Source organism: Gigantopelta aegis, chromosome 12 (assembly GCF_016097555.1).
Source record: "Gigantopelta aegis isolate Gae_Host chromosome 12, Gae_host_genome, whole genome shotgun sequence".
Lineage (NCBI taxonomy): Eukaryota > Metazoa > Mollusca > Gastropoda > Neomphalida > Peltospiridae > Gigantopelta > Gigantopelta aegis.
The window spans coordinates 52,879,130-52,893,889 of NC_054710.1; the positions used below are offsets into that span (position 1 = coordinate 52,879,130).

The following is a 14,760-nucleotide window of genomic DNA, read 5'->3' on the forward strand; positions in this document are numbered from 1 at the left end:
TAGATTATTGCATGAACAAAAACATCATACAGTTATTTCGAAAATAATATATACTTCTTGCTGGCTTACTGGGATGGATATTATTACAGAATATTGCACACAAAATCAGGTTCGTTTGCTTCATCAGTTCTAAGACTAACTCCTGACGTGACACGTTAAATATTACGTGACCACCGGCTCGCCAGAGGGCGTATTCACTAGAATGATACAAAATGGCAGTCTATTTCACCAGGTATATGTACATCGCACTGTAATAATTATTACTAATATATAAAGTCCTCAACGTTATAATATATACAATGTAAATTGTGGACCAATAACTGCAAGAATACACACTTTAAATACTTTGTTTAGTTTACAGGTAATAGGTCAATATATACTGCATATTACGACCCTGAACGAAAAACGTTTCAGGCCTTGGGAAACTAAAATCAAATATTAATATTGACAGCGAAAAGATGCATAGGTTACTATCTATCCCAATAAATACAGTACTTTTCATTTTGTGAAGACAACTGTGATTTAAAAAACAAAAATTACATTTTTCTTCTGGAAACGCTCCTCGTGCCACCAATGTTCACAACATTAAAAGAAATTGTGATTTTTCTATGCTCTAATATTACAAAGTATCCATTATCAACCAATAAATAATGGTCTTTTCTACAATATGTATATAGTCCATTTCATAATATGAAGTTAAGTAAGCATTGTCTGTTACAGTGTATAATAATAGGGATGTAGAAACATTACTCGGGAATTATGAAAAAATGTACATACAAATAAATCATGTAATTCCTCACTGATGTCACTTTCATCATAAAGTACACAAGCTGTCTTCAAATAATATGCTATTCCGCCTTCCAATTTCGACAGGTAAATAGTGATTTGACTTTAAAATTTTAAAACTAATCACCACAACCTTTCGGGAATTATAATTAAATACTTTTAAAAAATAAGATAGGTTGTTATTTAAAAAGTTGATAGGTTTTACCGCTTGATGACATTGATAAGCTATTGTTCCATATTTGTAAATTTTGATCATTTTGCGTAACATTAATGTGTTGTGAGAGCCAAGTTAACGATAAAACAAATGATCAATTACGTAGTCCAAAGAAAAGAGCATTATCACTTAGCTACCGTTTTTCCTCCACCGTACCATACCAACAGGCCTAATATTATGCATTGTTTCTTTTGGATTTTTAAGAGAGAAAACTACTATAACCCCATTTCGTTCTGTTAACGCAAATTGAAGTATATTTAGTTAAATAGATTATTATATTACTAAGTCATTTATGTTGTAAAAGCGAAGCGCCTTGTCGTAAATGACTGCGTTTGTTTACACTACATGCGTACAGGAGTTGGTAGGAGCTGACGTCACTTTACCCCAAGCTAGAATACCGGACGCAACGAAAATTAAAGAAAATGGCTACCCCAATTTAGCAGGAATAATCATGTGTTTTATTGACTGTAAAATTATGCGCGTTTTGATTTCAGTCTCAGTATGTGATAGTGCATCTTTCCAACACATAAGACTCATATTTGAATTTAGTTCCCTTTTAAAAAACATTTCCATGAGAGACAAATTCTTAAGTCCGAGCTGTATTTAGGTGTTTTTGTTTTGTTTTGTATGATTTGAGGAGAGAGATTAATATAGGCATTCCTGTTGACTGAACTTTACCATTAATATTTTCTTGAAGTAAGTATGGTTTATATCAAGATAATGATGCTCATTGGATAGATACATGTACTGTTGACTGAACTTTACCATTAATATTTTATTGAAGTAAGTATGGTTTATATCAAGATAATGATGCTCATTGGATACATACATGTACAGTTTTAATACAGACACTGGTAAGCATATATATTGGTAACGACCTAACCCTAAGGCCAAAACAGCCTTTGCTTTATGGCCCTAAAAACCCTAACGTCCGACATACCATTCTTATGTACGTTGAATTGTTTTGTGCTTAAATTATATGACATGCCTTAATCAGACACTTAGTGTGTAAATCGAACCCATGAAAAACTTTTTAGCTAGCTAGTGTCTGAAAAATAAAGGCTATAGTAACAATTTTTAAATCCAGTATAATTTGTCAATTGCTCTATAATACATTCAAAAACTTGTGCTCTTTCAGTCTTATTTTGTCCTACTGTTTCCTTCTATTTTCCTACTTTTTTCTATATTTTTAATCCTACTTTTGACCTACTTTTTCAAAAGGTGTGCTAGACAGCCTGATATAATGTAACATTGTAGTAAAATCAGCTAACCGAGTTTGTAATACGTTTTGTTTTAGCTGTTATTGTGATAGTTTGCTTAGATATAACAATCTCATTTTCTGTTTTGGTCAGATGGTCCCGTTCCAGGCAGTATTAACTTCAATTCTACTGCAAGTGTTGAAGAAGGACACGATCTGACTGTGGACTGCACTGCTAGCTGTAACCCGCCGTGTGACTACTCCTGGACACTGGGTGATAATCAAATCACAACAAGTCCTCTGTTAAATGTGACAGACATCAGCAGGAATCAGGACGGGAATGTCTACAACTGTACAGCGACAAACATTGTTCTACTTACATCTATAAATAAACACTTTACGCTGACAGTCACTTGTAAGTATTTTACTTTACTTGTTTAACTTTGAATAACATTGAACTGTTTTGTACCTAATGTTTTTAAATGGTATATTTATTCATTGCACATGGTAATTAGATTCTGCATATAAACCTGAGAAGCCAAAATGATGACATTTCTGATTGCTTTGGGTTTTTTGTTTTTTTTAAATTGGGGGGGGGGGGGGGGCTTTTCGTTTTACTAGCCGTCGGTCTTAACCATAACAATTATTTACTTGCCCGACGGTGCAACCCCCCCAAAAAAAAAACAACCCCCCCCCCCCCCCCCCCCCCCCCCCCACCTACCAACAACCGTCTGGCTATCGTATTCTTGAAGCCCTGATTTATTTATAATTGTACAATGTGTATGGTGTCAAATATTCAACTGTTTTATTTCAGATCTTTACAACTTTGTTCTTATACTGCGTGTACTTTTTAAATTGCTATTTGTACATAATTAGCTGAAAATGGTACATTTTCACTTTGATATACAAATACTCTGAACATTATTCCTCAAGCTGAAGTACCAGAGGTGACGAAACAGAAACAGAACTCGGATGACTGGGTACATTTGTAGGTGACGAAACAGAAACAGAACCCGGATGACTGGGTACATTTGTAGTCATCAGTTTGCTTAAAGGGACACGCCCTAGTTGTTAACCATTACGGCGTTGTTTTTCGCTATTAAACCCATTTTTTCACAAATAAAATTGCACTTTACTTACCGTTTATTATTTAGAATATACATTTCCATTCACCTGAATGTTTTTTGGTAATCCTGGTAATCCTGGTGTTTGTAATACCACAAAATCATTTTTCGTATTTCATAAAATGCCACAGGCCTCTGAGAAAAAACCGTTGAGCAGACAAGGTCTAATCTATTTTTAGAGGGGATATTCCCATTTCAATGTCACAGTCGTTGGTATACCACGTGACCGTTATCATTTTGGTTCGGTTTGTTTTCTCGTGCACGGTTCGCGCAATAAACATCCGATTTGTTGTCGTTTGCTTGTTGTTCATTTGTGAGATTTTTCTTCACAGTTCGTGAACATTTTCAGTAACAATAAAGTTCAGACAAGTAAGTATCTCAATACAAAACGTTACAAACCCTTAAAACCAATAATTTTGCTAAGTCTTACGATATCTGGAGAGGGGATACAACCAGGACAGAACAGTTGGAACATGTCCAGGAGAGGCGAAAGGAACGCACCCTAAGTCTGTGTGCACTCTGTGGAATTTGTCGTGACGTAGGCATTGTTGTGCTTCGAGCGACATCTACCGGTGACATCAGAATACTAACTTTCAAAATTATTTCAAGCAATTGGGACATGGGGATTCCCATGGTATTTATCGATATAAAACCTGCTTTTTCACTCCATTTGATAAAAACGTGATCTAAGTGTATTACAGGTTTGTAGATTAACCAAATTATAATTTATTTTCGCTGGATGGAACTAGGGCGTGCGGCTTTAACTGGAATAATCATGTTTTCTTAATGAATTTTAAAATGCATTTTTCATTTGTTAAATTGCCAGTATGTGTTGGTGGTCCGGGTATGGATCTGTCCAAGTCGATCTCAGCTATAAGTTGAGTCCCTAATTTCTAGATGCGAAAATGTAATTGTTTTATTGACCCGTTTCTAAGTCGACCCATATAAAACATCTTATAAATATTGAAGTATTTCTTATTTTTAGCAATGAATATTCATTTTCCTAAGCCCAATCATTACATGTTCAATATCATTTATACTAAACTGTCTAACAGTCAAAATGCCTATTGTTTCTTCACATAAATAAAGACACTGTAGAGACCACTAAAACGAAAAAACTAGGCAGGCTTCGTACACGTCCTTAAATTCCTTGAAAATCCTTGAATTTTGGAAAGCTGTTTTCCAGAACTTGAAAGTCCTGGAAAATGCTGATTTTTGCACCTTGTCCTGAAAATGTCCTGGAAATTTGAAAATATGTTGTCAGTTTCAAAACAGATGACTGCTAACGTTTTCTAAACTTTTATTTTCCTGTTCCTATAATTACCATTTGAACATTTGATCTGGCCCCAAGTCAGGATCTGATCACTGATGTTTTCCGAACTTTATTTTCACATTCCTCTATTCACAGTTCAAACATTTGATCGGACCCCAAGTCAGGATCCGATCACTGATGTTTTCCTAACTTTCTTTTCACGTGCCTTTATTCACAGTTCAAACACTTGATCTGGCCCCAAGTCAGGATCTGATCACTGATGTTTTCCTAACTTTATTTCCGCGTTCCTCTATGCACAATTCAATTATCTGATATGGCCCCAAGTCGGTATCTGATCACTGATGTTTTCCAAATTTGACATTCCTTTATTCACAGTTCGAACACTTGATCAGGCCCCAAGTCAGGATCCAATCGTCCCAGAGTTCCTTTGGGTTATCTATAGTGTGCATGTGAGGGTTAAATGTATTGTCAGAAAGTTCAAATCGAGTAAGATAATGTTTTTTGTTTTTTGTTTTTTCCCTTTCTTTTTTATTTTACGTCCAACATTAAACTAATTTTAATATAGTAACAGCAGCCTGATTATGTATGAGAGTAGAACAAAACAAAACAAACAAACAAACAACCCACCACACACTCGCACACGCAAAACGCTGACCTGTGAATGATGTTGCCAGTATTGGTGATAACAGCGGGTGTTCCTTGTTAAATAAATGTTTTTCAGGTATTGTTAACAGTATTTGCTTTGTAATATTTATTTTCCTTTTCTTTTTTTCTTTTCTTTTCTTTGGTTGTTTTCTTTCTAAATAAGATGTGACGTGCATCATCATACTGTTACCATGATAACATGAAAATAGAACCACTACAAAATAATAGGCACACTTCACTAGGACCAAACTTGGATTTTATTCAGTTTACAATTAACGGCCATTAACTGCAGCTGACTTGCACACTGGGCTCTTTTTATTTTCTCTACTTATTAATTGCAAATTAATGAGTGCAAGACAAGTGATTGGGACGTTGTTCAAGTTTTGATGCAATGTGAGGTCAAACTGAAATAATGCACTACTACTTGGTGTTAAAATAAAAAAAGAATACATTTTTGTTTGACTTAATTAGCAACAACACGTATAGTCAAAGGATATTGAAAAAAACATAATTGTGTGCAATGGTAAGAAAATTAATTTTGACGACCCGTCCTAAATACTCTAGACAGCATCTTTAAACAAAGCACAAGCCACAACTATTTCACTTACGCTTCATGTATTTGAATTATTATTCACTGTTACTCCATGTGTAATGGAATTTTGGGAAAATGTCTTAGAAATATCCTTTAATTTGGTTAACTTACAAGTGTATGATCTCTGCTTGTGTTATCATATATTATTTTACAAAATGCACAAGTGATATGGATGTTTTTATCCATCTACCAGTTATCTCCAGATACATAATACTGGTAGTTCATGATAGTGAACAAATCAATGCATCTGTTGTGTTTATTCAAGGTGAATATCCAGTGTCAATGTCCGCCGCATGTACATATACAAATTATCAGACTTGACCATTTGAATTACGGGAACATAATCAGTCAAATCAGAGAAATTTATTCATTAATATCTGCACGATTCTGTCTGCCTAGAAACAAACATAAAATGTGGAACACTGTTATCAGTCGGTGTTGATGTATGTGAACATCGGTGTTGATGTATGTGAACATGTTAATATTAAACTAGAAGATTTAAAATAATAGATATGTATTAAGTATTCAAAAACATTTTGCATAATTTCATCTTGGTTCATTATAAACATGCATAGAGCACCTGTGTTAAAACTGTAATAAAAGCAATTGCCAATGTTTGAATATACCGTGTTCAAGATGAACCGTGCATTTATTTTTATTTAGGTTATAATTACTGAGTTATGCATTTCAGATTTTTATTATTGATTTATACATATCTTAGGTAGATTTAAGTTATACTAGTTCCAACATTGGATACCTAGCACAGAGTTGCATTAAATATACATATCTTAGTTTACGTTATACTAGTTCCAACATTGGATACCTAGCACAGAGTTGCATTAAATATACATATCTTAGTTTACGTTATACTAGTTCCAACATTGGATACCTAGCACAGAGTTGCATTAAATATACATATCTTAGTTTAGTTTATACTAGTTCCAACATTGGATACCTAGCACCGAGTTGCATTAAATATACATATCTTAGTTTACGTTATACTAGTTCCAACATTGGATACCTAGCACAGAGTTGCATTAAATATTTTTTAATACAACAATGTGAATGAACACACCAGCTACAATACCAATCCAAAAGTAAGTTGATATGACATTAACTTAATTTAATAGATACAATTTTATATCTAAAAGTAGCTAAAATGTCCCTGTGTTACCACTTGATTGGGTAAGTAATTGGCAATGCACATGTACTTGGATATACAGTGTTCAATTGATCCAAAACAATATATCAATGAACCACTGATATGATATGTTTACTGATTATTTATTGATATATAAATCCATTTGGACTCACATAATGGGCAATTTAAGAATGAATATTCAGTGTCACGTGTCAATGTTGATATTTTATGTATGCGTTACTTTTGGTGATAGGGATAGTAAATAAGTGAATTTGATTTGTGTGCGTGATTTTTGTTGTGTGGTGTAGTATGTTGCACCAGTAGTGTGATGGATGGGCGATGGAAGGCACGAGAATTGTGTACTGGGATGGGCAATTCATGGAAAGCACGTGCTAATTGTGTTGGGAAATGTTTAAATAGAAAGAATCATCAGATATCTGATAGTTATTCTTTTTTCGTCAAGGAAGAAGGTACTCTTGTATTTCTTATGGTGTTAAGACTGGGTTTCCCAGATGTATAATCCTGAGGTTAGGGTGGAGACAACTCCTGATTGGATTCATGTAAGTGGACTCATGTGATTTGAGTACCAAGGTTGGAATCTCGAGGTTGGATTCTTGAGGTTGGATTCCCAAGGTTGGATTATCGAGGTTGGATTCCCAAGGTTGGATTCCCAAGGTTGGACTCCTGTGGTTGGATTCTCGAGGTTGGATTCCCAAGGTTGGATTCTCGAGGTTGGATTCCAAAGGTTGGACTCCTGTGGTTGGATTCTCGAGGTTGGATTCCCAAGGTTGGATTATTGAGGTTGGATTCCCAACGTTGGCTTTCCGAGGTTTGACTCCTGAGGTCGAAATCGGGAGGTGTTTTACCAACAACTGGTGTGGTGTGGTTTAAAGACTGTTTTTGTAAAATTCCGATGTAAATTTGATCTCTATTATTGGAACTTTTGTAATGTGACAATAGACTTTGTTCTAGAACAAATTGAACATTTAAATGTGTGATTTCTTCTTTGATTTTGATTTTTACATCATGGGGTTTGGTTGATGGATGAGTGGGGCGAACGAAATGAGTGACTGTGGGGTTTTATCTTTAGTACGTGACAAAATGTTACATTCTGTTACTTTTTCAATGTACCATGAATTTATTTTTATTAAACATATATTTACTGAGTCATGTATATGAGATTTATATTACTGTTACATTCTGTTACTTTTTCAATGTACCATGAATTTATTTTTATTAAAAATCTATTTACTGAGTGATGTATTTGAGATTTATATTACTGTTTCATACATATCTTAGCTTGATTTCTGTTATTCCAGTTCCAAAAATGTATGTCTACAGCACCGCAGATATAACAAAAACAAACAGTATGCCAGAACGGGAAAGGGCTTTCCAATTGTACAACTTTTATTTGCCTAATTTTAGTTGAGTCTTTTTAAAGATTTAGCTTATAACTAATCACTGTTATAGAGTTATTACATGGCTTGCTGTATTTACTGGAGTTTTATTTGTGTCGTAGTTTGTGAACAACCGTTGTTGTCAATTTTCCCTTTGTGTTGTTGAGACCTGTCATGGGATCTGCCGAGCGGTAAACTAATGTTGTGTAGTCTGTGTTTTGTCTTGTTTCTGTGTGTTGTTGAGGCCTGTCATGGGATCTGCCGAGCGGTAAACTAATGTTGTGTAGTCTGTGTGTTGTCTTGTTTCTGTGTGTTGTTGAGGCCTGCCATGGGATCTGCCGAGCGGTAAACTAATGTTGTGTAATCTGTGTTTTGTCTTGTTTCTGTGTGTTGTTGAGGCCTGTCATGGGATTTGCCGAGCGGTAAACTAATGTTGTGTAGTCTGTGTTTTGTCTTGTTTCTGTGTGTTGTTGAGACCTGTCATGGGATCTGCCGAGCGGTAAACTAATGTGTAGTCTGTGTTTTGTCTTGTTTCTGTGTGTTGTTGAGGCCTGTCATGGGATCTGCCGAGCGGTAAACTAATGTTGTGTAGTCTGTGTTTTGTCTTGTTTCTGTGTGTTGTTGAGACCTGTCATGGGATCTGCCGAGCGGTAAACTAATGTTGTGTAGTCTGTGTTTTGTCTTGTGTCTGTGTGTTGTTGAGACCTGTCATGGGATCTGCCGAGCGGTAAACTAATGTTGTGTAGTCTGTGTGTGTCCTGTCATGGGATCTGCCGAGCGGTAAACTAATGTGTAGTCTCTGTTTTGAGAACTGTCATGGGATCTGCCGAGCGGTAAACTAATGTTGTGTAGTCTGTGTTTTGTCTTGTTTCTGTGTGTTGTTGAGACCTGTCATGGGATCTGCCGAGCGGTAAACTAATGTTGTGTAGTCTGTGTTTTCTCTTTTTTCTGTGTGTTGTTGAGACCTGTCATGGGATCTGCCGAGCGGTAAACTAATGTTGTGTAGTCTCTGTTTTGTCTTGTTTCTGTGTGTTGTTGAGACCTGTCATGGGATCTGCCGAGCGGTAAACTAATGTTGTGTAGTCTGTGTTTTGTCTTGTTTCTGTGTGTTGTTGAGAACTGTCATGGGATCTGCCGAGCGGTAAACTAATGTTGTGTAGTCTGTGTTTTCTCTTTTTTCTGTGTGTTGTTGAGAACTGTCATGGGATCTGCCGAGCGGTAAACTAATGTTGTGTAGTCTGTCTTGTTTCTGTGTGTTGTTGAGGCCTGTCATGGGATCTGCCGAGCGGTAAACTAATGTGTGTCTGTGTGTTGTCTTGTTTCTGTGTGTTGTTGAGGCCTCTCATGGGATCTGCCGAGCGGTAAACTAATGTTGTGTAGTCTGTGTTTTGTCTTGTTTCTGTGTGTTGTTGAGAACTGTCATGGGATCTGCCGAGCGGTAAACTAATGTTGTGTAGTCTGTGTTTTGTCTTGTTTCTGTGTGTTGTTGAGAACTGTCATGGGATCTGCCGAGCGGTAAACTAATGTTGTATAGTCTGTGTTTTCTCTTTTTTCTGTGTGTTGTTGAGAACTGTCATGGGATCTGCCGAGCGGTAAACTAATGTTGTGTAGTCTGTGTGTTGTCTTGTTTCTGTGTGTTGTTGAGACCTGTCATGGGATCTGCCGAGCGGTAAACTAATGTTGTGTAGTCTGTGTGTTGTCTTGTTTCTGTGTGTTGTTGAGACCTGTCATGGGATCTGCCGAGCGGTAAACTAATGTTGTGTAGTGTGTGTGTTGTCTTGTTTCTGTGTGTTGTTGAGGCCTGTCATGGGATCTGCCGAGCGGTAAACTAATGTTGTGTAGTCTGTGTTTTGTCTTGTTTCTGTGTGTTGTTGAGGCCTGTCATGGGATCTGCCGAGCGGTAAACTAATGTGTAGACTGTGTTTTGTCTTGTTTCTGTGTGTTGTTGAGGCCTGTCATGGGATCTGCCGAGCGGTAAACTAATGTGTAGTCTGTGTGTTGTCTTGTTTCTATGTGTTGTTGAGGCCTGTCATGGGATCTGCCGAGCGGTAAACTAATGTGTAGTCTGTGTTTTGTCTTGTTTCTGTGTGTTGTTGAGACCTGTCATGGGATCTGCCGAGCGGTAAACTAATGTTGTGTAGTCTGTGTTTTGTCTTGTTTCTGTGTGTTGTTGAGACCTGTCATGGGATCTGCCGAGCGGTAAACTAATGTTGTGTAGTCTGTGTTTTGTCTTGTTTCTGTGTGTTGTTGAGACCTGTCATGGGATCTGCCGAGCGGTAAACTAATGTTGTGTAGTCTGTGTTTTGTCTTGTTTCTGTGTGGAATTTCTACGTTTAGTATTTCTACTTTCAGAATTTTTGATATTGTTTTGTGAAACAGAACCTTTCCCAAAGTCACGATAGTCACGCGGAACTTGATTCCTCCAACGAGGGCACACTGAGCTCAGCCATTACATCCATTCATGCTCGTATTGAAAACCATATACTTACTGGTTAAGATGATTTACTAAATCAAGTAGGGAACTCATCCCCTCATCATAGTCCATTCACGTTCATATTGAAAACCACATACCTACTGGTTAACATGATTTTCTGAATGAAATAGGGAACCCATCCCCTCATCATAGTCCATTTATGCTCATATTGTAAACCACATACCTACTAGTTAAGATGATTTACTAAATCAAGTTGGGAACCCATCCCCTCATCATAGTCAATTTACGCTCATATTGAAAACCATATGCCTACTGGTTAAGATGATTTACTAAATCAAGTAGGGAACCCATCCCCTCACTATAGTCAATTTATGCTCGTATTGAAAAACATATACTTACTGGTTAAGATGATTTACTAAATCAAGTAGGGAACAAATCCCCTCACTATAGTCGATTTATGCTCGTATTCAAAACCGTATACATACTGGTTAAGATGATTTACTAAATCAAGTAGGGAACCCATCCCCTCATCATAGTCCATTTACGCTCATATTGAAAACCACATATCAACTAGTTCAGATGATTTAAATCATAGTGATGAGGCATATGTTGTTAAAATAGGTCCCGTGAGAATGGCATGTTAATTGTGTGAACCAATGGTATTTATCACTATTGCATACAGATTCAGAAAACGATATGGCTATATTTTTAATGAATATCAAGACCATTTTGAGGACACCAATGTTCACCTCTATAATCTGTTCAAGTTGTTAAGTGAAATAAGGTGCCTCTTTATAGTCTTTAAAATAGTATCATGTAACAAAACCATGAACAAATGTCTGCTTTGTTGTTGTTACGGCGGATATAGAAATTTGAAAGGGTGGGGGGGCAAAATATTCTAACTACTAGATGCTACATCAAATTCACCACTCAATGTGCACATTTTCTGTAAAAGGGTGTATTTATTGTCTCTCAGAAAGAGTGTTCAGTGTACGTCAAACGTAGGGGTGCATACACCTCTCTGCTAGTGCGTACACCTCTCTGCTAGTGCGTACACCTCTCTGCTAGTGTGTACAACGTGGACATTGACTAAATGGAAGTACGTTTGCTGAGACATGTGCACAATATTGTCACTGTGAAATGGGTAGCAGGGTCTTTCTGACTACTAATCGGGGGCTGCCCATATTATTTATTTCTCAAAATCAAGGAATGTTTTATTACCCATCCCCACGTATTGTACATTTGATCATCATGACACACACACACATACACACGCACATGCACACACACACGTACACACACGCACACACACAAACACACATACACAGACACACACATACACACAGACAGACACACACAGACAGACACACACACGCACACACCGACACACACGCACACACAAACACACACACACACACACAAATACAAATGTCGGTATATCTACAGACGGCACTCGTGGCAGCAGTCACGTCTTGTCAAAACGTCCCTCTGATGTGTGCAGACATTGGTGGTTTACGTATGTGTAAAAGTTATAGCTGTGAATAGCATTGCTTTGTTAATTGATAGTGTTGTATATTTCTAGATCCAGAGCGCATGTCTGCCTTAAGTGCAGGTGCTATATCGGGAATTGTGATAGCTGTTGTTCTGGCTCTTGCTATTCCTACTGTGTGGATACTTTATGCGAGGTAATTAAATCATAATTATAAGTAAATCATAATTATATGTGTAGTCAAACTTGGATAACTTGAATTTGGAAGGGGCGATGAAATAGTTCAATTTTCAGAAGTTCGTATATCACTCCTCAAAACTGAAACAGTGTTGCAGGTGGATGATTTCATCCAGTTTTGTAATAAACGTTTGGTGCACCGACCCATCCCAATCTTTGAATATTTTCCAATGCTTGTTGAAATGCGAATTACTATATAAATGGCAGGGTTAGGGTTAGGGTTCACCACATCATTAGCTGGCGACATTTTCGGGTTTCTTTTCTGTATGTTTTAAAAAAAAAAATAATAACTGAAGAAAACAGCTTAGTTACACCAGGCTACTGGCGTCCGAGTGACGGATCAGGCTGTTCAAAATCGGTTACATGCAACTCACCTGCACACCCGGCGACAACGTATTGTGCCATCGTTAACGAATTGCCACATGGTAAACAGACGCCAATGGTGTACACAGCGTAGATACTGGGGAATCACTATGGACTTCTTGGATAGGCGTTGTATTGTTTGGAGACGTCAAAATGACTGCCAACCATAACGTACTGGCACCGATTGTTGTCCTGTCTGCTCGCCGTGATGATCGATGGTTTGTGTTTCAAGATGACAATGCTTGGGACGACCGTGCACATATCGTAAATGACTACCTTCAGTAGCAAAACGTTACCAGAATGCCATGGCCAGCAATGATCTCTGACACAAAACAAGAATTCAGCTCAATTTTTTATTTTCATAAGTGCCTTTTTTTTTCCAGCACCCCCTTACAAAAGTTGGACCTGCTCCTGATTACTGTACGTGGTAATTTTGCTTATGACATCCTGCATTGTGTTTTGGAAGTGCTCATTTACCCTTCGATATTGAATGCATTCAGCCATCAGTAATTGTTTTTTGTTTTCAAATTGTGTTAAGCCATCTATCCTGTTAGTAAATTTCCAGATTTGTAACCAGATTTACCTTGAATGTGTCTGTCCTCTGCATTTTCACTCTCATACCATCTTTGTGGGAAAAGAAAGCTATCCATCTCGTTCGCTTTATGACACATTCTACCTTCACATTAGCACATTCATTCCATGCTGCAATGGTATAGGCGAATGTAATTGTAGATATTATTTTTAGTGTTGAAAAATATTGCTCATACAATAACTATAACTGTTTTCTTTTTATGAAATATTTGTGAAAGTCATAGCAATACTGCTTCTAAGTTGTTGCCAAGATTATGACACTCGGGAAATAAATTGTCTTAGTCATTTGCCAAGGACAAATTCTTGATAACTCGCTAAAAAATTATTACCCCCTATTTATTTCAGTTATTTCAATACTAATCTTTGATAACACATTGATAATGTTATTATCATAACACTAAATTTTTTTTTACTATTTATGTCATGCAACATTAGGAATAAATCATAGATTCTATTTATTTACAGGAAAATTAAGAAGAGAGCTGAAGATGTGCAGAACGAATCTAATAACTAACGGAAAACAAAATCAAGTTCACAACCCTGCATGTTTCCGTAATTAGTACCTGAATACGGAACACAGAAACATGCCAACGCTAAAACTCCACAGTTTTCATTTTCAATTCGTATGAAACTCTATGAGTAAACAAGGCTCTTTTTGTTGGGTGTTTCAGTATTTTACATTTGGTTGTTTTTTTAAAATAAAATTGCAGGTCAAATTAGACTAAAGTTGCAGTACCATAGTTAGAAGTGCAGTATTTCACTAGTTTTACAACAGTTGTCAAATATAACAATTGTTTGTTTGCATCAAACGGTAACTTATGAACTGGCTTGTAACTGTGCAATGAATCATATTAAAATTCATATAAAACAATATTAGTTTTAAACTCATAACACTTTCACAATAAAGCAGTACGAGGACATTAAAGGCAGAATTGCATGTGCAATTACTTTGTATAGCTGTTTCATTTATACAAGGTGTTTCTGTCCTAGTGTTTCTGTCCTAGTGTTTCTGTCCTAGTACCAATAAATATATATATTACAAAATAAAATGAGAAATGGCTGCCAAAACATATACACTAGATATACAGACGCTGGTATTCAAAACAAGAACATGTATTTAATGTGTAATTTTAGTCAAAAAAAGATTCTGTTCATCGGAAACATCTTACAATGGCAGTATGTTAAGAATTGTTTTATTTATTTACACTCAGAATGTTTTAAACTAAATTAATTTAAAAAAACCCAAACATTATGTGAGTTTCTATGGATCTAAAAC

At 36.5% G+C, this 14,760-nt stretch overlaps 1 protein-coding gene across 1 annotated transcript in view; it reads left to right on the top strand.

Moving 5' to 3' along the window:
• Window positions 1-14,558, top strand: part of LOC121386199 (carcinoembryonic antigen-related cell adhesion molecule 6-like) — a 66,244-nt gene extending 51,686 nt beyond the window's left edge. Inside the window, exons 4-6 of the mRNA XM_041517030.1 lie at window positions 2,353-2,613; window positions 12,387-12,489; window positions 13,950-14,558. Of these exons, the coding sequence (XP_041372964.1) occupies window positions 2,353-2,613; window positions 12,387-12,489; window positions 13,950-13,998 (413 nt within the window). The 3' untranslated portion in view covers window positions 13,999-14,558. The remainder of the gene's footprint in view (window positions 1-2,352; window positions 2,614-12,386; window positions 12,490-13,949) is intronic.
• The last annotated feature ends 202 nt before the right edge of the window (window positions 14,559-14,760 follow it).